Source organism: Poecilia mexicana, unplaced genomic scaffold (genome assembly GCF_051168715.1).
Source record: "Poecilia mexicana isolate PSO_F unplaced genomic scaffold, ASM5116871v1 scaffold_3, whole genome shotgun sequence".
Lineage (NCBI taxonomy): Eukaryota > Metazoa > Chordata > Actinopteri > Cyprinodontiformes > Poeciliidae > Poecilia > Poecilia mexicana.
In genome coordinates this window covers 15,712,194-15,738,636 of record NW_028263372.1, presented here as the reverse complement: position 1 = coordinate 15,738,636, position 26,443 = coordinate 15,712,194, and the positions used below count along the sequence as shown (strand labels likewise).

The 26,443-nt window shown below is 37.1% G+C and overlaps 1 protein-coding gene across 3 annotated transcripts in view; it reads right to left on the bottom strand.

The window, feature by feature from the left end:
* The window catches only part of diaph3 (diaphanous-related formin 3), a 155,956-nt gene that overhangs the window by 76,940 nt on the left and 52,573 nt on the right, over positions 1-26,443 (bottom strand). For all 3 annotated transcript variants that reach the window (XM_014999113.2, XM_088004225.1, XM_088004224.1), the window contains 5 exons: positions 20,520-20,615; positions 16,958-17,052; positions 14,018-14,119; positions 10,401-10,640; positions 5,597-5,726 (listed from right to left, as the gene is read on the bottom strand). In XM_014999113.2, coding sequence (XP_014854599.2) covers positions 5,597-5,726; positions 10,401-10,640; positions 14,018-14,119; positions 16,958-17,052; positions 20,520-20,615 — 663 coding nt within the window. The remainder of the gene's footprint in view (positions 1-5,596; positions 5,727-10,400; positions 10,641-14,017; positions 14,120-16,957; positions 17,053-20,519; positions 20,616-26,443) is intronic.

The window sequence follows — 26,443 nt, the reverse complement described above, 5'->3', positions numbered from 1 at the left end:
ACACCAGGAAAGGACAGGCGAAGGCTGAACCTAACTTTCTGTTACCTTGGTCATGCCTGACACGTTTAGCTTGTGAGTGAATTCAGCATGTGGCTTAAATTACCCTGATTAAACCCTGCTTCACAAAAAAACATAAGCTGCTTAATCTTAAGTAGTTTCACTTTTCCCTTGATCCTAATAAACGCTTTGCGAAAAAAGAAAAAAAAAAACAGAAGAGAGTAGCTTAGCTTCTCTTTGACTTCATGACATAAACCCCCTTTAGAGATGAAAACCCACTGTGCTGGATGTTTAAAAAAAAACAGAGGCCTGCAATAGCTGATGTTGAACAATTTTTCTTCAACATTTTGATGACAGGAGAGTTGATTTAGTCTTTTCATTGTGGGTAATGGCAAGAATCTAAATAAACACAAACACATTTACGTTTCTAGATGGCACCGGAATAAGAGCAGGTGGGACTTTCTGTCATCATTCATAACTGAGAAAATGACAAAGCGGAAACAACAGGATTAGAGAGTAAAGGAAACTAAATTTAAAGCAGCGAATGCATCATACCACACATGTACTTGCCAAATTGTTCGCACACTCTCCTCCTCTGTAATGTACTTTTTTCTCTTGTTTTTAGTCTAAGCAACAATTTGACTGTGTACCAGTCCTTGGTTAAAAAAAAAAAAAGTCCTGGCAAAAATGTCATTTTTTTTTCTGTGTTTTGGCACGTTTTAATCCTGTGAGCAGCCATTCAAAATACCTCAGCAATATTTTGTTTGTGCCGCAGAGAATGTGCCTTTTCTAGGCTTAAACCTAAAGTACATTCTTCTTATTACACCCGTTCTGCAAGCCTGTGATGGTTTCATGATTACTTTTCCCCTATAAAAGAGAAGATTGATTTCTCGAGATACTTTGGTTAAGTAAAGATCATTAATTGGGTGTCATAGCATCATTAAACACACTGCGTCTGGTGACACACAGACACCAACAGACAGAAAACCTGGCTAAAACAATCAAATGATTAATAATTTTTATAGTGACAGTAAATCCATCCACCCAATATGAAAATACCGTACTCCTTCACATAGTAAAAACTAGGCTCGGTTACCCATCTGTCCTTTCACACATCATAATTATGCAAACTGGAAAATTAACTAAGACATGTTAAAGTACATTGCCTTGGAAAAGTATTTATACCATCCTTTTAATGGTATCAAAAAAAAATAAATAGTTGTGCTTGTAACTACTTCATGTTACAAGCACAACCTCCACCTTAATCAAATAATTAGTTCATTAGCACGCCTCTGTGCCGCTGAGCTGCTTGCTGAAGAGACGTTTAATATTCATCTAAAATTTTCAGAGGCTTCAGATGACCTGAGGCCAGGGCAGGGGTCCTCCTTAGAGACAACGGCACTAGATATAGGGGCAGAACTGTGGACTGGAATGCTTTCATTTAAACTATATGAATGTGTTAGACTGGACCTGAATATAACCAGACGTTATTAGATGTAACTAATAATTTTTTATGGTAAGACCTGAAAGTTCTATTCGCAGGTGCCCTCCAGCAAATCTGACTGCGCTTCAGCTATTCTGTAAAAGAAGAGAAAAGTTAAATAAAAAAATAAAAAAAGCAAAAATATTTTAAGCTGGTAGAGACATCTCGAAAAGCCCAAAGTAAAGCAAAGGTGGTTCTATAAAGTACTGACTCCAGGAGGTTTAATACAAAACCACCACCAACTACAATTTAAATTTGTAAAAGAAAATAATAATTTAATGCCTGCTTCACAAGTATTTGCTGTCACGCATTAGTCTTTCATACAAAATAATAACAGAATATTTAATTCTGTGTTTGAAACATTTCAAAATACAAAACAATTTCAAGGGCTAAGAATGCTTTTGAGATACACTGTTTATTCACTGGATGCCTGAATTTAATATTTTTTCTCATTAAATGTTTCAGCGAGTTGATATTTTCAGTCATTAAACAGCGAAAGTTTTAGTAAACAGCCTGCTCCTTTACCTGCTTTTTACCCCGTTCGCTTTTTATCCTCTGTATTACCTGGCAACCAAATTTGACTGAATAAGGTGTGGGCAGAATGAAAAGTGGAAGGTTGCCAGACAGCCAGTCCGTTAATAGAAATGATTAAAGCCCGGTGAGATGATGCCGTGACTGAGAAAAGAGCAAAGGAGGGCGAGACAGAAAGCAAAAACAGACAGGGATCTCCTCTTTTGTCTGCTTCACAAGCTAAACTGCAGGCTTTTGTGATGCGCCTCGCTCTCATGGAAAGACATGTGAACAATGACTGACAGAGCGGTGACAAACGTAGAACTATATGCTTCAGGAGGAAAACCTACTCGAAGAGCGATGGTGGCAGCTGGAATGTGCTGCTAAACAGGAGCGAATGCCCTTCAAAGCAAAGGATATTCATGTTTACCATTTAAACATATGTTTGAAATACAGAACTGAAGAATTGATATTTAAAGGCTCATCCTGTGACCAAATCTAAATACAAGGAGTGGGGAAAAAAGACAAAGTGGTGTTTGTGGATGTTTCATTCTCTCTCTGGCCAGGCTGTTGTTGCCTTCTCATTCTGAGCATTAAGGCGTGAGTGATTTTTATGGGCACTGGGACCTGAACGCCTCTGGAGTCCAGAGAGGTTGCAGACAGATATAGGGTGTTTTAGAGGAATAATAATTGCAGTATTTGTAGAGGTCAAATTCCCCATTGACATCCTTTTATTACTCTGTCAACCTGCTGTGCAATAAATGAGACAAAGAGAGGAGCACACAACTACGCATTTGCGCAAAGAGCCATATTAAAGACAAGTCCACAATAGATCATCTTTTGATATATGGAAATTAGGAGAGTGTAGAAATGCAGATCTGCCCTCTGAGGCCAAACCCTGTCAGACAAGTGGGACTAAACTGATGGAGCCGGAGGCTGTGGATGGGAGACCCATATAGAAAACATTCTACATGCTAAACATCCAAGATACTGCAATTCTTAAGAGCAAAGCAGCCTCTGAAATGTAGCGGAGAAAGCCCCTTCCAGATACTTTAAACCTCCGGCTCATCACTCAGACGGCATGAGGTGGAACTACAAAGCGGAGCTTGAACAGCATATTAAACAGCCACGTCAATGTCGTCGAGTCATCACATAAGTCCTTAATGACTCTTTAGTGCAACAAGACGCTGGAAACAGAACTTCTATATTTTTGCTGTGTTAAAATTTATGCAAGAATGTCTCTTCCAAAAAAAAAAAAAAACAAAAAAAACAAATGAGAATCATTTCTACAGCCAAAAGGTAATATGTATATTTCTAAGATGAATTAACCAGGTTGAGCCCATTAGTTGCTTTCAACAGTCGCCTGCTTTGCACCATCAGTTTAAACAAAGCACCGCTCAGCTTATGCCATCTTAACTGGCCAAAGCTGCTGCTGTTCGTCACGTCTGTGTGTGTTTGCGGGGGGGCGGGGGGGGAATCGGAAATAAGAACAGAGAGTGAAACCAAGAACAAGAGCGAGACAAGAAGGGAACGACCGACAGACACAGAGGTGTTGACAGACAGATAAGGAGAGATTCATGGGAAATGACAGAAGCAGCAAAAAAAGACTGTTTCTCACTGTCAGGAGAAATAATGATTCCAGAGCTGAGGAGAAGAGAGGGGAGCAAAAATAAGAAGACAGACACGAAGCGACGCTGAACTAAAGTACAGTTTCGCCTCTGCGAGAAGTGTGGGGGAAACGAGGGGCCGCGTTACATGCATTCAGAAAAGTAGCACCTTTGGAGCTGGAACACAAATCATTACTGCTACCTCTACCCAACCTTGTTTTCATGCCCAAGTAAGCTCTTTGGTTAGTGTCTATGAATGTAATGCAGCCTTTTAGCGTGTCTACAGTCCTCTCAAATGGCTGTCAGAATTAATGAAAAAGAAGCCACTCAAGAGCCCCGTTTGAAAAGAAATGGGATTTGTGTGTCTGAATACGAGATGTGGTGTAATAAGACACTTAATGTGAGCATGTCATAATGGTACAGCAACAGAGAAAGGCTGTGACAGAGAAAGAACACTCCATCTATACAGATGTAAATATACTCAGCTTGATGTCTGTAAAGCAGACGTCACACAGTCTGAGGAAAGATCCAAGAACTGTGCTTCCCATTGATCTCAACCTTGTACTTATTAATCTTGGTCTTGTGGACATGCAGTCTAGTTGGGAGAAATAAACCCACAACAGGGGTGTCACCATCTACCGTTTTTTAAAAAAAATAAATAAATAAATTAAAGAAAATCTAGAGGGGTCTTTATGAGAGAGTCCAAACAATGAAGCCACAGAAATTATCCCCCTACGTTTTCTCCTCCTCACACTTTTCCTCTCTCCCTCCCGCTGGGACTAGAGCAGTGGGTAAAAATCGTCTTTGGAGCCGGGTGGAAACATGCTGTGACGGAACAACCTCGCACACAAACAAACACAAACTCTGCACAGAGTTCTGCTCGCCGCTGCTGCATGAGAGCCGCCTATAGCAACAACGAACAAAGAACAAGACCGAGTCTCCTTTGACCACCCAGTCAGCTCTGCTTGTCTCTGACCTTTACCGTACTCAGGAGAATCGGACCAGACTAAAAGCACTTTGAGTGGAGCCATGTTTGTGAGAAGAAAAAAAAGAAAAGAATAAAAAAAAAGAAACGCCAAATCGCGTTAAAACCAACACAGCAACTCCAAACGTGTTCAAAAGGAGAGAATTGCTCTTCATCTCTGTGGCTGACATAACCTGATGTATTTACTTGGAAAAAAAAAATAAACCTCTAACTTGTAAACGTGCGACAGCTGAAGATTAATGGTGGTATCAAACAGCGGAGCAGATGAACACAGTGTAGCGTGGATCAAACAGTAAAATAATAAAATGCATTGTTTACAGAATCAACAAGCTATCTAATTCTAGAATAACCCCAAGAGATTTTTACAAAAGAATAAAGCTTACAGAAAACAAAAGACTTGCTGAACAAAAATGCTTTGTTTCAGTGTAGGTAGGTCATTCTGTTTCTGCATTATGCAGTTAAAGTATACAAAAGACTCCAATTACTCTAAAATTGTCATATGCAAAACAAAATATGCCGTGTATTTTGATAATATCAAGTCGTTTCTTTTGTGTGAGCCAAATATAATAGTCTAAATCTTACTGATTATACATATTTTCCTTTAAGACAAAGTAAAAAAAAAAAGTGTTGAGGTACCTACCATCAGAATTTGATTAAGCTAAAATCTCACATACAGTATCTCGTTACATTTTATTAGGTTGTTCCCATTATTTTACTCTGCTTCTCCCTGTTCAGTTGTCACTACTGTTTATACCAGGCTTTGACGACTGATGCTCACAATGGAACCTAATGCTTGTGAGTGTTTACAGTAAATATATAAATTATCAGTGAGTTTTTAGATGTAATAACATCGGCAGCAGCTAAAACAACATACTGGAAAAAAGTAAACAAATCCAGACGGCTTTCTTGATATACAAAACTACAAACAAAGAAAAGCAATGTTGATTAGTTCCAAAAAAGCACAAGAACCTTTGACATTTAGTGTTAGGAAGTACGTTTAAAAATATAGAGTACCTCTGCTTGCTCGATCCACGTGCTCCAGCTCGTCAACAAACTTTAGCACATCAGGAAACTGTTCCTCACACACTTCTGCTAAGAAATGCAGTAATGTGGTCTTCTGGTTTGCAGACTTCGTATCCTTTAACTGTGGTAAAACACATGAAAAACATATTAAGTTACAAAGCTTCCAACGGATGAAGTGAATGAAGCAACTTTTTTCAAGAGGAGAAAATCCTAACTCAAACAAAAAAAAGCAAGATTGTATTTGCTAAGGGACAAATATGTTGATGAAGTGCTGTCAAAGGGACACTACATAACGTTATGCTATATAAATGCACTCGATTGAATTGAAATCAATCTGATGTTTATTTAAATGTGAAATGCTCATTGAATAATTATGTCTAAATGTTATAAATTAAGTCTTGCATTGCCTTGTGTTGATGTACATAGCATGTCTTTTTTTTAACCTATGTGTAAATCTAAATGCTTCCATTTGTCTGTCACTTTGTTGCACGTTTCCCCACTGAGGCACGAGAATACGAGGTAACTCCGTTCTATTTTATTCTATGTTGCAACTAAAATGCAACAACTGTGACAGGATCATCCTACACTCTTATTCTGCTTTTACTTTGTGATCCATCCGTAGCAACACAGAGGACAAGTAAACAAATAAATCCCTCAGTGAAACTAAAACATGCATTTCTTCCACTAATGAAAAGCTACTTTCTATACCTGAAAACTAATGCCAGCTCTGCACTATTCCTGAAGTACATATTGTTGTTTATTTATGTTTCTTGTCAAAGTGTCAAACAGCTGAGACATAGAAACTGACATGCAAATCTTCACAGAGAGGTCAGGAAAGAAACTTATGCAGGGAAATTTCTTCAGGCTGTCAGACTCGGTGTTCTTACAGGCTCCAAATGACAGAACACTGACGTTAGGCTGGACTGATATAAATGCCCCTCCAGAATGGTTCTCAAGATTCTACCCTTGTAAAACAACAAGTTTTTGAGGCATAGTAAAACTGAGACAGTGTTACGTCATTTCAACACTCTCTTCAAATATTTATCCAGCAACACAGACATTTAAACAATTACTTTAAAAAATGAAGTAAAGAAAGGTGCAGCTCTAGTTTCATAAATTAGAACGTCAGAAACTTTTGCTGATTAAACTTTTCGATTAAACTTCGGTGTTCAATGTTCTTTGCTAGTTGTCTACCAGCATGTCACATTTTACTCACTGTTCCTTCTTTCATATTGGGAGATCATCATTTAGTCCTCAAGTGAACCAACACATTTTCGCTGTGATCCTCACAATGCCAGCTCTCTGGGAGTTTTCGGGGCCGAAACCTTCTGGCAATTGTAGCCAAATGCCGACCAGTTTAAGCATGAGTTACCAAATGAGTACCTGTTCTTCAAATGGAGTTGAAATGTTTGTCAAAGTGGCTAGAGTTATGATTCATTCAATCAACACAATGCAAAGCAGATCCTTTAGTTATCAGGGTCCTCTCCTGTGGAAACAGCTCCCAGTTTTAGGATGCGTGACTGAACTGAAAGGACTTTTTGTAAAGTGCCCTGAAATTTAAAAAAAAAAAAAAAAGTTGTGAACTGGTGCTGTATGAATAAACTAAATTTTAATTGAAGGTTTAATGAAAGGTTTTGCAACAAAGCACTAGTTTAAGAATGTGAAATTATTTGGCAAACTGCCATAGCAATTTTCATTTTTATATATTTTTTTGTATCTAATAAATGTTTTTTATTTGAATTATACAGAATATGTGTTATTAAAAGGAGAAAATATATTTTTTAATGAAATATGTCAATGTTTGCACAATTTTGAACATCTACTATATTATCTTAATATAGAAAACACTGAAATATTGAACTGAAAAAAACTCTCCCTCACTTGACGATTTGATGCGGAGAAGGATGCAGTCCAACACAGATTAAAATCTTCCATAAATCATCAACTGAGCTGGCAGAGACTGCAAAAGGCTCACATTTGACTCACATTATTTTCATAGTCATCAAATCTTTTCATGACCCCTTGTGACCCATCATGGGGGCACTGTCGTCCTGGAAGAGACCAGTTCGCTCAAGACAGAAAAGTTTCATCAAAGGAAAAATCACTCTGAGGAATTTTATATTGACTTGCACTGACCCTTCCCCCAAGGGGATAAGTGGACCCAAAGCAGGTTGTCATAGAAAAAAAAAAAAATATATATATATATATGAAAACGGAGGATAATAGAGCAATGAATTTTCCAAACCGTAAGGGTCTGGCATTCAAGGTTTTCCTTTGATGTGTCACTGCTATGTATGTGTATAAATTGCCTCCTTTTTAGTTTCTGTTTTCTCTGTCCAAAGAAAAAATGAAAATCACAGTGTGAGAGCTTGTCATGGCAGACGTGTTTGCTGCAGCAGACAAAAGTTGTCAGACTCGCCATGAATCGCTGCAATTTCACCCACGACATTAGACGGCAGTATCTGTCGGGCATCATAAGACAAAGAAAGTCATGTTTCAACGACTGCGTCACAAATGTTAAGTGTTGCCAGTGCGACGGATGACTTTATATCCATCTCATACTTATGCAGCAGAAGCAAATTCACAATGTGATGACCCCCCTGCACTCGCTGTGTCTCCCTCAACCGCACACACAACAATTTTTCAATTTCTCTGATAAATTTCCATCATTGCTCTTTTACAGTCTAATTCCAAGATGCCTCTTAGTATCCCTGCTGTGCATCCCTCCTGTGGAGTGTGTTGCTGTGCATCTCTCTAGGTGATCTATTGGTAGACAGCAGTGTACTCAGACCCGCTGGGTTTAATCATGTTTGCATTATCTCCTCTAATCAAACATTCTCATCTCTCTTTTCATTTTGGTTTTTCCTTGCTTTTTTTCTTCCTTCCCTAAAAGCTCCAATGGCTCACTCACAAAAGGTCCCTCTCTGAATTTAGATGGATGGTAATCATAGATGACAATGTAAACATTTTTTTTTTCTTTTTCCAGCTGGGCTGGGTGCAATTTCCCTGTGCTGTGAAGTGTGTCACAGTATTAAGTTGTCAAACTCTGGGGGAGGCATGAAGGTGATGCCTTCCTCTACATATTGTGCCTGAGACATCGACTCGCCGTGGTCAGACAACATGTCAGCGTGATGAAAAAAATAAAAGAAATCGACACACTGGAACAGTGGCGTTAAACTAAGTGGAAGACATAATCCACAAATAAACCTCTGTTGATTGATTATGTTATTGTTCTGCTAATGTTTCTAGTCCATCAAATATGCAGGAATCCACATTTGGCAAATGCGCTGGTGTTTATACGAGCATAAGCATCCAAGTCTAACAGGGCAAAGAGGTGGCAGTGACAAATGGCTGCGGTGGCTGTTACTGTGGAAACTGCAGCGCATGTGCCAACAGCTTTAATGTAACCACTGCAGGAGTTTCTCATCCAAAGATTACACCTTGTTTTTGTCCTCACTATCACACAGGGGATACTTGGTGCTCAGTCTTCATCACAGAGGTATACCCATAGGCCATGTCTTCATCCATGAAGCGCTTGGTTAGCCCTGAAGGGTGCGTGTGCTTTCAGAGGGATTGGACAGCCCCAGCTATCTATTGTGGGCAGAAGAATACAAACTAAACATGGCCTTTATTTTAATGTGTTTTGATAAAAGCCAACTGATACGTAAACCCTGTCTTGTACGTTTACGTGGTCTTGCAGGTCTGACTGTGATAAAACAAATGAAAATCAAATCAGCAGCAGCAGTCAATCCTTCCGTCCTTACTGCCTTGCAAAAGTAGTAAAACACCAAGAGCTGTGCAAACCATTATATAAGAGATATGCAAGACTACATCATTTTTAAAAGAAAGCCATTTTCCTTTGCAGTTTGCTGCAAATCATAAAGGGGACACAGCCACCTTACTAAAGAGGGTGTTTGGAACAGACAAGACAAAAATGTAACTTTTTTGGCCCACATGCAAAACACTGTGTGGTGGATAGAAGAAGAAATTGTTAAATCTGCAACAGACTTGAGACTGAGGTAGAGGTTCGCCTTCCACCTGGATCCCCTAAACATACAGCCAGGACAACTATGGAATGTATTGAAACTTAACATCCTGCATTAGAATGGCCTGGACCTAAATCCAGTTGCGAAGGTTTGGCCAAACTTGAAAATTGAGCTTCAGCTGTATTGAAAAGAAGACACATTTTTTGCCTCCAGATGTGTAGTAAAGCTAGTAGGCATAAACCAAACGACTTTCAGCTGTAGAATGCAGTAGAGAGTGTTTATGTAAACTAGTAACCTACAGGAAGGATAGAAATGTTATTTGTGCTTTTTTTTTTATTTGTAAGTAAGAAAGAACCCACAAATTGTTCTCCTGCTTTTTAATTTTTGAATTCACAAAAGTAAGGCTTAGCCCAAGTGACACCAGAAATTAAATGTTGCAACTTTGATGATTAATATTTACATTTATATGACTTCAAAAAATTAACCTTCTTTTACCTTTTACCAATTCATGATTCTTACTTCTTTCCAAATCAAAAGCTGTTTTTCTAAACATATTACAGGCCAGAATAAAGTTTGCTGCAGACCAGAAGAGGAGCCAGACAGGCCATTTTACATAAGGCTCACTTCATGTCTGTCAAATCTTTTGTTATTGCTACTTCAGGTGTGCACCTGCAAACACAGCCGTATAAAATCAATATGCAGTATCAGGAGCTTTATTGAACAACTGTTCCTCATGTTGAGCCAGTGTCAATGCGGTTAGAAAGAACTCTGAATGTGGAAGAAAAAAATATGTAGAGGTCAGTATTTACCTTGCAAAGGGAGCTGAGGTCAAATCCATATGACTGGGCATTTCGAGAGCCTGCATTCATGTAATTTCCCACCAGAAGCACCAGTTCCAGCAGGCGACCAAAAGCGCGGCTCTTCCTGACCTCTTCACATGCTGCGTTTACTGCCAGGATGTCTGGTCGCAGGTTGTTTACATGCTCCTCAAACTGGAGTCGGAAAAGAATGTGGCTAAGGCGAGGTCGGAGTCGCTTCATGCTGCTCATCTGTGACAAGAAAACACATGCATTAATATAAATAGAAAATGGATGTGGAAAATCTGAAGGAAACCAGGATAAAAAAAAAACAAAAACAAAACAGAAACCACTTCAGAAAACATACTCAGACTTTCAAAATATCTACAATCACATTTTTTGCCACTTTCAACATTTAGCCGATCTAATTTAACGCACATTTATGCAACCTGCATACAGGAAAGTGTTGCTAGGCGGTGGTAATAGATGCTGGCATTGATTTGATTTTAGTCCCAGGTCTGGTAAGTTAATTGTGGAGTTAGTGTCCATATAGACCAGGCAGTGGAGGGGGTGGAATATACAATAGCCTGCCTTGGATTACCACTCTCACACAATTAGAGAAAATTGAAAAATATTGCATTGGGCCCAAGACCTGGCCACTACAATGATTGTGTACGTGTGTTAGAGATAGCAGGATGCAGGTTCCGATTGTCTAGTTTAAACAACAGCTGGCTGTGCGGTTTGATGTCCTCCATCGAGGGTTTAATTATAGCTACTGCAATCTTATCAAATAACTATTTTAGAAAGTGACTCGGTGAGTGTATGTGAGTGTCAATGCGTTTGTGTGGGGGAAAAAAAGGGCAGAGAGCAAAACAAAAAAACAAAAACAAAAAAACAACTATGCAAGATTAAGAATAAAATCACACAAGAAACAAATATAACAGACAACATCGGCAGAAGAAAAAAAAAAATTATCTCAAAGTTCTTCTTATGTTCCACCCTGTGAATGATGTGTGTGCATGTTGTAGTTTCTTCTTTTTTTTTTTTGAAATGGTGTAAACAAGATAACAAATCAACACTGGCTTCTCCTAATGAGGTCATGCTCCCCTAAAAACTAAATTGTATCGATTTTGTCAGCTCTCTTTATTTTCTTTGAATGTTTGTACTTAACGAATTTTCATTTTAAGCAAGCAATGAAATGTACAATTAGGAATAAACACTCTCTCCCATTCTGCCGAGTTAACAGTTGCACATCCACAGCATCTTGAATCCCCCATACCCTCCATTGCCAATTACTATTTCTTTTTTTATTGAGAGGTTTATATACGTTGCTGAAATAATTAAAACTTTTAACTCTTACTCAATATTTGCAAATTAAGAGACCATGAGAGATACCGTAAAGGTAAATTCTTAAAATTTGCAGTACACAAGACATGAAAGATGAAGATGTCTGCCACAGCACAGAGTCATTTATTTAGGCAGCCTTTTAATAAGAGGAAAAACAATTATCAGCTGCCCAGGAACAGCTGGTAAAGGCTAAACTTTTGGTTTCCTTTCAGGCACAAACTACTGCTCATTTATTTGTCGTGCGCCCTGCAGGTTAGAGGACATGTTCAGAGTGCTACCACCTGGCCCATCGGACCAGCACCTTTCTCCTTTCTGTGCTCCTGGGCCTAATTATTAACAAATTAGCCATAAGGTAGAGGTATGATAAATCCAAATGAAGATAAGTGTATCTTTCAGCACAATGGAGATGAACGGAGAGCAGCTGTAAGTAGAATAATAAGCCCTTTATTCAAATTTTATATATTCTCTAAGAAAAGCTTGAGTATAAAACTGCACTGTTAATATCTGAGAGAACACATTAGGAGAACACAGTAGACCAGAATCACAAAATGGTACACATTTAGGATTTAAAGTTACGATCCAGTATGTTTTCAGTACGTTCCAATCAAGAAAATATATTAATATATTAATATGTTTTTTTCCCTTTTTTTTTCTTTCCAACTTCTTTCAGTAGTAAACAAAGAGTTTTTCGTTTTATTATTATTTCTTAAATGTAACTTTATTAACTTCAAAACATTGAAGTGCACAGCTTAGAACTGTATAGAAATGTGGTTAATACCTGGAATGCTCAATAATTTTAGCTTTTCCTTGGGTGTGAACCAGAGTCGTCAATATTAACACAAATAAACATTTGAAATATACCACTGTGTATGAATAACTATAATATACAAGTGTCCCTATCTGAACTGAAGTACTGGAATAAATTACTTTTTCGATAGTATTCTAGTTTATGGAGAAACATTTTAATTTTATGCAGGAGTCTGCTGTATCAGTAGCTCAAAATTATGCATGAAATTTGATGCAAGAAATAAAAATTGAAAGAGAGTTTTGTTGACTTTTTGGCACAAAACCATGTTGCACTTTTTATTATTTACAATTTTAAACTTTCTGCAGAAAGATATACCTTTCAGATGGCACTGTGCAGAGCAATTTTGACAATGTGCTACTCCGAATAGGCATAATGAAACATACAGGAAAGTGAGGGGAAATGTACTGAAAATACAAACTGTAAAATGCATCTTGTTATTTTTTAATAAAAGCTTTTTTGAAGGTGAAACCACAACTTGCATTGGGCCTACACGGACACTTTATATGGTAAATGGACAGAACTTACATAGCGCTTTATCCAATCATTTTTGACCACTCAAAGCGCTTTACACTAAAGTCACATTCACCAATTCTCACTCACAAACGCTCACACATTTATACAACGATGCGCAGCTCGGTCTCCCGATTGCAAGACGACTACTCTACCCACAGAGCCACAGTCGCCCACATACGGTAAAACAGGATTTACCTGGTTCAGTTTTGCAAGGTTTACAATAGAAGGTGTTCTAACCACTTCATCTCCTCCCTCCAGTCAATCAACCTAATATCTTTTTCTATTTGAGTCCCAAACAAAGGTAATAAAGTAGATTGTCGCATGTTTTTTGTCACCAGCTAAGTTGCTATAAACACCAAACCCACAAAGCTCACAACACCCTTTAAGAATAAATCTGAATAAACCTCCTTTGGAACATCTTTAGAAAATGATGCAGACATAATAGGGTAGCAAGTGCTGCTCTTTAATGTGCATAAATTAGTCCACAGGTGTCCTGGCTCTCTTCCTACCTCTTAAAATGATACAATTTTAAAAAGCCCTGAATTATGTTAATCACATGAAAGCACTCAGTGTGTGCCTGTGCATGTATTAGTGTTTTCATAGACACACAGTAAGAAATGCAAATACAAGACAAGTTTAGATTACCATAAAATTAATGAAGTAACAAACATGGTTGCTATATCTGTGCAGCCGGTTATGTTCTGTTTAACTATTCTGTTCATGCTACACTTAATTTGCACTATGCGATAAAGAAAAGAGTAGAGGTTCTGAATCATCAAAAATACTATAGTGTAACATAATGCCTGGGTTTTTTTTTTTTTGCATTTTGTCTTTATATTATAAAGGCAAAAATTGTATGCTCTACTTGTGCATGTTATTAAACCAATGGCCATTTACTCTGAGTTGGGCTGACAGTTTTTGTTCTGTGTGTATGTGGGTGTGCGTGCATGAGTGTACTCACCACAACCCCGAACTGCTCAGGCTCTGACAAATTAGAGTACTCGTTTTTGTACTTGGCCAAAGCGTTCAGCTGTTCCTGCTCTGGGAGGTGCTTTACAAGGTTCTGCAAACAGTGTGAAAAAGAGAGATGAAAGGGATGAAAGCAGCAATAAACATGATACCAGACATGATTAAATTCAGTAAAAAAAAGAGGACTCTGTGTCTTGTTAAACACTAATTATTGCTTTGACATTTGAACTTTGCTTCAAATTTAAAGCATTTCACTAAGTAGAGGATTGCCATCTCAGTTTTTTAAAAGTAAAATTAATGCCATCAGTCAAGCTGAAGAGCAATGTGTATTTTTCAGCTTCCCATTCAAATTAAGAATCTTTGACTAAAGAACAGGGTGTAGACGATTAATGTACTTTTGGTTGAAATCACAAAATTGCATTGTTCGTTGTCCGTTTTGACTAGAAAATTGTAAATTATTGTAAATATGCTGCAGTTTACCTTTGATAAATACTATTGATGTGCAGCCAACATTTACTTTCTTACATGAAGAAATTGTTCTGGTGCCTGCAGTCAAAGCAAATAAAGGCTCGTCTATTATGAAAAGTTCTTTTATTGATGTGCCATAATTGAAATTGCCTTAATGACTATTAATTGATCAAATGAATTATTCAATGTGTACCTCTGTAGCTGAGGTTTGTTTTTATTTGTTTCCACTCAGTCTGCACGTAACACAGCAACACAATCTAAAACCTTCAGAAGCATTCATTACCCTCAGTGTTTGGTACAAAAATAGTCAGCCAAAAACCCAATTAAAAAGTTAATTCAACAAACTGTCTTAATCTGTTTTGCACAGAGTTCTTAGTCGTTTTTTTCCCCTCTCATGTATCCCATATATTTTGAAATTATCTTATATTAACAACATTTTCTTAGTTGCATAAATTAAATAAAATCCAATAAAAAAAAAATACTTTTGTAAAAATTACCATCCATGTGTCTTGTCCACATGGTAATTTAAGAAAAATGAAATAAGTTTCCAATGTGGTGATACATTTTTGGCTGTAAACAAGATATATTAGTAATAAAAAATAAAAAAAAAACACAAAGAGATTTAAAAGTACATCCTAATATACAGATTTGTTAACTTGATAAAAAAAATGTATGCACTGTCGCTCTGTCAGGCTCCAGTGTTGTTTTGCTCAAATTGCTGAAATGCAAAACACTTTCAGATGGTTCCTATATTCTTTTTCCTGGTGAAAGACTGAGTCCCAGCCAAAAACCCAATTGACCCAGAAAGACTCAGTCTGCCAACCTGCAATCAAGTAGCACCTTGAGGCATAAGCTTATTTTTTCTGAGGAATTTTCTAAAAATTCCTCAGTTGTTACTTTGTCTATGGAGCATCATCTAAGGCAATTTATAGACCTGCTTCTTCTAACAGAGGAGTATCTCTATATCACCACAGCGTTTAATCAGTTTCAAAAGTTGTGAATGTGCATTTCACCCACACACATTGAGCTCATAAACATAAAACGGAAGTTTTAACTTGAGAGTGAAACCATCGTGAGAGGGAATGTATGCACTGTGAACGACTAAGTAGTATCTACGTGGACAAAAAGAATCTGTGCAAGTGACTTTCGACGAAGCCGCACGCACAAGCTGGCAGTCGAGCACACAGCACAGTAACGAGAATGCGCTCGACTTTCCCACAAGGCGCTCAGTTGGTGAGTCCAAGATCTCTTCCTGTAGACTGAGATCATCAGGTAAGAAACTTTTACCTGTGGCACAAAGGAGACAGGACTTTTAAAGATTTTTGCTTAAACAGGCTTTTAATCAGCTAGGGCTTCATTATACACCCTTTTGAGATTTTTCTTTTGCTTCTTGTGTAATTTTGTTCTAAATTATAATGTCGCACTAGATATTCCATGAAAAATGATATTAAAATAATGCTTAATGTATACTCTTTATTCTATTTTACTGAGAGACAAACTATATTTTGGATTGGTTCAAAACTGAGCTACATTCCAGAGAACAGCTTCCACATCCCACAGCTTTTAAACAGCCTCTGGGTGAAAAGTCAAACAGGGCAAAAGCCATGTTTCACAGCTAAATATAAGCAACCCTCTGCCACTGTGGAGGACGCAGAATTTTTAACATGTAATTCAGATATTCAGAACTCTGAATCAATTACTTTTTTTTTCTCCTGCTAAAACTTCAGAAGCAACGTATCTTAATGCAGAGCTGACAAAAAGGTTTTTCAGCATACAAATCAGCATACATAGCATGAACTCAAATAAAAGAAATAAATTACATTGTTCCTGCTAAAACATAAATTTTAGGTTCTGAGCAGGAACTTAAGAAAGAATTTTATTAAAAGAAATTCAAAGCATTTTGAGATCATTTACTGTTAAAAAAAATTAAAAAAAAAATTATTCAGTCCTAACCTTTAATACTCATAATGGCTCATCAAAAGCCAAACTACCTTCAAAGTAAAATAGTAAAGCAGAACAAAATAAGGAATAATATTAATCAGCCATGGTAAAAAAAAAATAAAAAAAATAAAAAAAATCCCCCAATACATATTTTCAATTAGTTGATTTACGGACTAATTGTCTGGTAGAACAGTCAGGGTGTACTTCATCTTTTGAGCTATCCCATATTTTAGCCTCAAGCTGGACTGTGTTTTAAGGTTGACAACTAATGAAGACAACAGACAGGAGTTAGGGCATGAACCTGTGTAGCTGTGTAGGAGAAGAGCAACACAAGAAATCCAATTCCAGCCTTCAGGTATGTAGTTGCATATTGTCGGATGAGTTACTTTCCAATATTCTTTCCATCTCACAGTTGAGTATGACCAGATTTACTGTAGGCGGGTCAACAAATTCTTGCACTCATGATGCATAAAAAGCTGAGGCTTCAAACATTTTTTGCAACTTTATGCAAAGCCTGTCCTACCTGGATCATGGGTTCAGTGAGCTGATCCTCATCCACCTCCACTATCATGCGACGTATTTCCTGATAAGGCATGCGGTAGGAACCCAAGAAGATCGCTAGAGAAAGAGAAAAAAATAACTAATTATATATATATATATATATATATATATATATATATATATATATATATATATATATATATATATATATATATATATATATATATATATATATATATATATACGTATATTGGAATGATTCACAACTGTTTATTATTAGAGAAGTTTCAGACAATGCATGAAATGAAACAATAGAAACAGAAAAAGAGAATGAAGTAGTAGGAAACAAAAGAGCTCCAGCACACATTAAAAGAACACATTAAGTAAATGAAGTAGAAAGCAAAGAGAAATCCAATTAAAGCCGCATCAATGCATGCATCCATGAGACAAAGCTATTTTAAAATGTTTAGGCAATATTCAATACTAAATGCGTGACAAGGAATGGGATGGGCAATGGTTTATATCAGGATAAACAATTATTCTAGCTCTAAGAATTATATATAAAAAAAAAAAACACCAAACATATACCTCAGCCAGATTAAGCTTTAAAAAAAAACAAAAAAACAAAGATGGTAGTTTGTCTGTATTTGAGTGAAGTGAAAATAAATTCACACATTTCACTTCAAATGGCATACAGCTGAGCCAATACTGACACTTCAATAAAGAATCTGAACATAGGTTCCCCATCCCCAGTTTCCTAGTTGACATATTACTTCTTAATTGCAAAATAACGGCTCAGTGTTTTGATAAATGTGTTTACGGTCTTATTTTTCCAACTACTGTCATTTTTACTGCTTGAACTTGTGGGGAGAAAAAAAATTACAATTCATTAGGAAGAAATTAACTAAAGCTTAACAGTGAGGCACAACTCAATCAATAAAAAAGAAAAACTAAGTCACGTACTCATTACCAACTTCAGTCAAGCCTTTTAAACCCTTTGCCTACTCTGGTGAAAAACATACTGTAAACCGGCCCACTCTCCCCGGCTTTTTTTTTCCTTCTCTTTTTCTGCTCTATAATTTCTACTGCATGATTTATCACTGTTACTGGGCTGATTAGTCCCATTTTCTTTTAATACATGAAACAAAGGTCACAGCTCCCCTCCATATAAGCCAATGAGGTGCAAAGATCCGAGAGTGCTTAAGAGATCAGCAGGATCCTCATTAATGCCGGGTGCTTTTAAACGATCATTTTAGGGCCAAGCATACATGTGCGAATGCATATGAGTGTGAGAAAGTGAGAGAAGGAGAAAGCGAGAGAGAGAGAGAGAGAGAGAGAGAGAAGGATGGAGAGACACAGAAAGAGAGAGAGAGAGAAAACGGAGAAAGAAAAGGAGACAAATCTATGGTATCATGCACCACAGCATTTTTTTCCCTCCCTTAATGGATCCTTAACACTGTTAATTAGCTTTGTGTGAAGAGATGAGTCATAAGTATCAACAGCCAGGTTCACATTAAGTGCCGCCTTGTAATAACTGCTATGGCAACAAGCAAAGGCATAAGAAAAAAAAAGGCAAAAGTTTGGGCACCCCTGCTAAGAGCATCTGTTCATGTGGACAATTTAGTCAGTTTATTATTAAATGATAATCAAAAGGACATCATATTCAGCGTGGAATTTTCTTCTTTGGACATTTGAGATTGATTTGTGTTTTGTTTTAATTATGTTTTACTTCCTAACCAGAAGGGGGAATTAGCACCGACCACTGGCCAAATACGAGTAAATTTATATCCAAGGAAGCTGAAAGTGGGCTCGCAATTTGAACAGAGGAACAGTGTTAATTTTTTACAACCGACTCACAGGGGAGCACAACCTACCTGACCTGCAGCTAGACTACTGCAAATGCTACAATATCAGTAAAAGAGGATGTAATTGCCAACAACAACAACAAAAAAAGCTTCTGAAGTTAATGAGGTGTTTATATGATGAAAGATGACATCAACTTGCCGCAGTGGATTGGTGGACATTTTGCCCCTTCTTTAATATTTTTGTTGTTTTGCAATGTTGGTTCTCTTTTCTTGGATATTTCATAGCTACTTTGAAAACTAATAACTTAGTTATGAGCTTAATTATTGATAATCCACTATTTATTTACTTGTCACTGATAATTGAATCAAATTCTCTTTGCCAGAGTCAGATGGCTCCCATTCGCGATCTGAACCATGGAAATATGGGCACAGCATAAAATCTTGAGAAAATAATCAGCATTTAAATGAAATATTACACAAAATTACAGAATTAATCATTTTTATGATTATTTAGATTATGGTTATGGTTAGTTATTAACAAAATTCATTCACAATCCTTCAGCACCAAGAGAAATAAATTCATACACAATACTTCTAAATAAAACATGGTGTAGAAGAATAAAGTACCGGTAAATAAAGGAATCAATGGAAAAAAAATGTGTGGGTAGGAAATGGCAATACTAAATGATGAAAGAGCTAATTGACCTGTAGTCATTTTTATTACACTATTGCCAGCATTATAATACTGAAGTAGACTTAGATGACATTTTGTTATGCTTTATTTCTTTTACAAAACAGTTCTTTGCAGCACTGTAGAAGTAAGAATAGATTACCAGAAGAGCTTTCTCCTAACTCTAACCCTAACCTAGTTGAAGAGTTTCTTAGCATGCAGTCTTTAAACAAAGACCTAATCACCTGTATTTAAAGTAAAATGTGTTGAGCAACTCTAGCCATTTTAGAGACAATAACATCTGTATAGAAGTGATATTAAACCTTACTATTCCAGGTGCCGTTAGAAAAAATACACCAGTAAAACTGATAAAGACTGGTTGAAGGATCTCTTTGGTAAAACGGTTTTTATATGAAATATATTTAAAAAAAATCATATACAATATGTCTTTTAAGACATTTTGTTTCAGACTCTGTATTCATTGTTTCATTCAGAATCAAGAGGGAAAATTAGAGAGGATCAAGGGTCGTTTTCAACAATTCATCCGCAGCGGTGAGATTTCTTCTGCTTTGTCTTCCGAGTCGTAACATACCTATAATAGTTTCAAATGCATTTAAAAGATTGCAGTTGGGAGAGAAAACTGAAACCTGTGTGTGTTTACTAAACATTTTTAGGCAGATATACTGCACCTTTGTTTTTGCACTTGCATAAATATGCAGATGTGCACTCAAGTGACCAATACACAAAAAGTGACAAAAAACACAAAAAAATCTCTTCAACATGAAGAACTGCACAAAACCAAGAACTGAAGCACTTTTGTATGCCTTTGAGGAGCATTTACAGGTTGTGACACTTGCTTAAGCTTGTATCAGTTAAGTGCTTAGTGCACCTTCGCTTTTCTCGTGCTTTATTTTATATTCTAAACCTGTATAAATGATTGAGTAACCCATTCTCTGCTAAGTTATTTAAAATTACAGAAATATTCAAAAGTACAAGAAGACTCACGAGAGGGATAAGAGCATCCAAAAGGCCTGCTACACTTGAAGTTTTGAAGGCTCCTATAAATGTAAATCAAGGGAGAAGTGGCCTGAAAGGAAAAGGATACTTACAGAGATTTTGTGCAATCTTGGGATCGAGCACCTTGAGCTCTTTAATCCTCTTCTTTATGGATTTCTTTTCCTCAAGATCATCTTCCTCCTTTTTAGCTGATGAAGAAAGAAAAATACAAAAATGTTACTAAAAGCAAAAATATGGATGTGCAGTAGGAAAATAAGTTGACACTAGCGGGTATCCTGGTTGGTATTGTCTAGATCCACAAAGACCAGGAAAAGAAAAATGTCTCAAGATGCAGATGAGAATATCACCTCTTGAAGACAGACTTTTTTTCTCCAAGGCTACATAACAAAAAAAAAAAAAAGTTACCTTTTAAGAGTAATGAGGAAGATGTATTAGGGGAATGTGATGGAATAACAATGATATGGCAAGGTACTAAAAAAACGGTGGCGAGATATAAAAGTGTCACATTTAAGTTAGATTGTATTGTTTTTACCAGGACGTGAGACATACAACATTAAAATAAAAACAAGTAAACAACTCAATGTCATCTAATCTAACCTGTCAATAGGACTGGGCACTGCTGGTATTAAATTGACGTGAAACTGAACGACTGGATGTTTTTCTTTGCCATCCAGGCATAGCAGTGTCCTGTCATGCCATTTTGTATAAGTTGTACTCATTTGGTACATAAGCGTATCGAACCAACATGGCTGTACCAGATATCTTGGTATGAAAACACAGAACCTTACACCTTTGCTAAAAAATTCACTGAAATTTAAAAACAAATCAAAAAAGAAAAAAAAAAAAAAAAGAGAAAAAGTCTGACCTAAACAGACTCGCCTACGTTTCAATATAGCTCATCTGACTTTAACCTTTGATACCAGTCTACCTTCACTTCAGCAATGAGTTAATCTTCCTATCAATGAAAGATTTATTTAATTTTCGAGTTAATTTAATGTTTCCTAAAGGAAGAGGTTTGTAAAAGGAAAAGCCAGAGTGCTACATAAAAACTTCTACAGCACAACTCCAAGGTTCAATCTGGACTCTACAGTGAAGAAGTCGTAGGACAAAGTAGAAGTCTATTCTTACTACAGTATAAGATTAGTACCTGAATTTTTTTTTGGGATATACATTTAGGACATCGATCAAATGAAGTGACCCTTGATTTCATCCTTTTATAGTAGACCCTGGGTATGATTTGTCCACTGCTTCACCTGCTACCACTTACACCTCTGGAATCTAGGTTTCAATGATACTTTGGACAGAGCTAAACTGATTTTCATCAATTTGTTTAATAGTTGATAGGATATGAGAATTTCCTTGCTGCATTTGTTGGGGTTAAATAGGTTATGGATGGTTTTTGAGAGGGGAGGGCACTTACATGTTTGCTAAATTAAATGTGGCAGTACTTCTCTACTGACCAGGAAGTGTAAATGCAGATTTGAGCAAATACACAAAAAAAAAAAAAAAAAAAAAACATACCCTCTTAAGTCGCGCTTACAAGGAGGAAGTCCTGGATGCTTTTAATTACCTAAGACACCAGATTAAAAGAACCAAACGTGCAACCCTTGGAGTATGCCGGGTAATTGTCTGGTGCTGTAATCATCAAGAGTGTGTGCTGAGAAGAGAGGAGCGGCTAGCGGGATATAAAAGAGGGGAACAGCGTCTAGGAACACCGGGGTTAATCCGCAGGAAAAGGTATGCCTGCTGTTCCATGTGGTCTTGTTCTCCTTTAAGGGATCCTGTATCCAATTAAAAAGTGAAGAGGGATACTTGGAGCTCCCACAAGATGGAGACTAGTAGCATGAGCACAAACATGCACACTTACAGCACAGCTCACCATGCACAAAAAAAACAAACAGAACCACACACTGAGCGAATACTTAGACTTACGTGGCTCCTCTGTGACTACATTCTCCTCACAATCTTTGTGTGAGCAGGAAAAGAGAGATGTAGAAGCAGGGCAATAAAAGGAAAAGTGCAATACAAAGCAAAGAGCAGAAAGAATGAAGAGACAAAAATGCATCATAAGATTGCAGCATGAAATACAGACACTTTGGCAAGGAGATAACTACTTTGGCATATAAATTTGAAATAGAAAGATACTTACAAAAGTTGCACTTGAAACGTATATAAAGGCAACTAGAATTTGGTCAGCACTGAACATTTATATTTCAAAGTTTACAGAAAGATTTGGTCAAAAATAAAAAAAGGATTTAATAAGTCTGTCAAGCTGCAGAGAATTACTCCCAAACATAAAAAGGAAAAATTGAGCTCATTGTTACAGTGAAACCAAAATAAGTTCAGTATTTGTGTTTCGAGGTACAACTTTTCTCCACAAGATTTTTAAGAATACATTTTGTTAGAAACCTTAAGTACAAAGCAAGAAATAACATCTGATTTTACTGATGTAGCAATTTATGCAGCTCGACCTTAATCACAGAAAAAAAAAAAAAAGATTGGTAAAAACATATTGGTATACAAGGTTAAATAATTACTTTGCAATACATCAGGTCCCGTCATGTCTTTAAAGAGACATGAAGGGAAGCAAACACTGCGTGTTCATCCTATACGATACTAATCATAACTTCTCTCACATTCCTGGTTCTTGTGTGCGCTTAACATGCAGCAGTGGAGGCTGAATTGCCTTTCAGTGTCTTCATAAATTTATGGCGAGACAGCTCTTGCTCGAGAAAACATGAAAGTGAATCATGACAAAATTTTAAGACTTACAACCTAAATTAAATAATAAATCCACGAAGAACTAAATTATTCACTCACAGAAATGTAATCTTGTAGTTGGTGCTATTGAGCTTTTTAATGCAGTGTGTAGACAGACTTCTGCTTACTTCTTTAAGATGCTGCATCAGTTTGATTTTTAAAACTTGAAGCCTGGTGAAACCTCATCTAACCTCGCACACAACAAATATTTCTGAAATTTACTTTTAATCTCTCTGCCTCGTAGATATGCTGTTGTTTAAACATTTACATTTGTCAGATATGCAAATTTCATTGTAGTTTATTGTGATTTTACATGACAGACTACCACAAAGTTTTGTGGAATTCCCCTTTTACTCAAATACCCCTAACAAAATTTCAGATTAAGCAATTGCCTTCAGAAGTCACTTAAAAAAACCGTTCATATGCAACAGTGTTTTGCAAAAGGTAGAGATTTCATATTGTGCATTGCAGCTGGAATACACCAGTCAGGTCACAAACTTCGAAGAAGTTTAAAGATTGTTTAGATTATAAAACAATATTGTAAATGTTGAGTCAAACACTGCTTAACAGAAAAAAAAAATGTATGGAACAGAAGAGGAACCAGCTGCAAGTCAGGCTGGAAGTGCATTAATCAGAGAATAAACCATCAATAGTCAATGGTAGTCTGGAGGAGATGCAGAAACTCACAGCTAGGGTTGGACAATCTGAGGACAGAACAACTATTAGTTGTGTGCCATATAAATGTGGTTTCTATGGAATGGAGATCCATAGAAAAAAGCTACTATAAAATAGGGAGGTCATGTTTATAGTCCACAAGAGGTCATGCAGGAAAACCAGCAAACGTATGGAAGAGGACACGCTGGTCAGGAGAGACCTAAATTGATTTATTAAATAATTCTTACAGAGAAGAAAAGCCTTTAGAAACCGGGATGTAGGTTCACTGGCTGCTTCGGCGTTGCAGCCAGTAACGCAGCAACACCCCAAAGGTAGCAGCTCAGGGCGTTCAGAACCACCGGGGCGGCTTCTTCTTTATTCCTGGTTTCTGCTAGAAAACAGTTAAGTTTCTCTAACAGTCCAGTCAAATCCAAGCCATAACGCCATAAATACCCTGATTAACGTTTTTAGCAAGCTTTATCTGTTATTTTACATCAAAAAGTGTCTGTAACCGTTTTCTTCCTGTTTGTTTTTATTTGAACTGAATTTAATCATATATCAGGATAACACAGTCAGAAATACAATAGAAGAGTTTAGAGAGGTGCATTAAAAACTCGTATCAAATTGAGAATATGATGCAAGCCTGGACAGTCGCTGTTCACAGACTTTATCCAGTCTGTTGAAGCCTCAGCTAATTTGCAAAAATAGGGAGGTCATGTTTATAGTTTATAATAGATTTTAGTCCAAAGATGAGCAAAGTTATGAACTAATTCAAGTGGGATCTGAAAACTTTTTTTTTTTTCTCATCATCACAAATATGCCCCTTTTGTTTTGGCCTGCAAGATGCATTCACAAAAAAATTGGTATTAGTGGAAGTGATGTGACAAAATGTGGAACTGCGCTACATCCATCTCTATGGTTTAAGAGATACTGATACTCAGTCCACATCACCCCAGTTGTTATCAGTTAAATTGCCTAATTAGATTGCCCCTTTCCAACAACACCCCCCAGCCTCCCTGGCTTGAGAACGGGTCCTCTTCAGGGAAATCCACTCATTATACATCAGCCAATTAATGTGTCCTGCTGGAGGTCGAAGGTCACTGGTTAATCAATCAAAGAGAGTGCAGATAGTTGCGATTATCAGATTGCGCCATCACCCGGGAAGATAAGGATACACCTGTGAGAGCTGAGCAGTGGGGAGCCTGTCACAAAAGACATTTGGCAAAAGCAGGAAAGGAGCAGCACTTACAGGAAAGATATAAGAAGGTAGAGAGAAGCAATGATGGATGTGCACGAAAGGAAGGTTCCTGAGTCTGTGACTAAAACCAATTAGAATCAGCAAGCAGGAATCAGGAAAAGTGAGGCTAAAGCTGTCTGTTAGAGACACAACACTAACATAATGCACCTAAATTGGTCTATTACTGCTGCATCAGCACTCAGAAGTTCTTAAAATATTTTAGGTCACGCCCTAAGTTGGGTTATGCCCACTCCTGTGATTAATGTCAGCTCAGGGGTTAGAATGGGTACAAATTTTAAAGAACATAAAGACTGCAGTTACTTACTGCGCTTCACTTAAGGAACAGTAAATGACCTACTCCCACAGTGGAAAACATTAAAATAATCCACCAACTGTGCATCCCCACAAAATCAAACTAAGCATGTTTATAAATGTTCCCGTCAAAAACATTGATAGTTAAACAAGAAAGGAGAAGATTTAAAATGTTCTGAGGAAAAGCAAAGGAATGTTTAGTGGCTAGATCAGCTGAGGATTCAATGCTGGATTTATTTTATTTTATTTTTTTTCTTTAAAAAGTTATCTAGACTTCTCACTTGTGGTAATTTTGCTGTTTGGTTTTGATTTTTTATCTCTGTCACAGTTTAAAGGCACTTGACAACTTGTAACACAACGCACACACCCGCTTCCCAAACAGCCGTCCTTCCCACAAGGCAGTATCAGTGAATTCTGCCATCAAAGCACTAAAGGGAGTGGTGGATGAAATAAAACTGCTGTGAAAGAGCATGACTGATGCTGTACATGACAGACGGGCCTCAGAGACAAGCGAGTAACACCTCAAATTCAACCCCCCGACCATCCCACACCCCAGCATACCCGCGCACACACGCACATCTCCCTCCCCTCATCCTCGGCCCTTTCCACTCACACTACCACTTCATCTTATCACAGCGGATTTCTAATCAGAGGAAGCGCCTTACTGGAACTGGCCTGGTTTTGACACATACACCCAGACACACACACACACACACCCAGAAAATCAAATTTAGGTATCAATGAAAGATCGCCATGCCAGTATACTTTGCATAAAGAAAAGTTAAAGAATTGATAAAGGTAAAGAATTTAAAAAATTAAAATTGATAATCCTTTTACCTTAAGCGACTTTCTGCTTAAAATCACAAATGTATAAAACTACACAAATTGACTATTTTATAGTTAATGTTGGACTGGCAATGTGTCCAGCCCATCATTACCCTGCAAGGACAAGCGGATTTAGATAATGGATGGATATACATCTTATGCATCAATAAGACTGTTGCACTAGCAATTCTCTGTGTTGTTGTTCTTAGTTTGTATATATATATATAT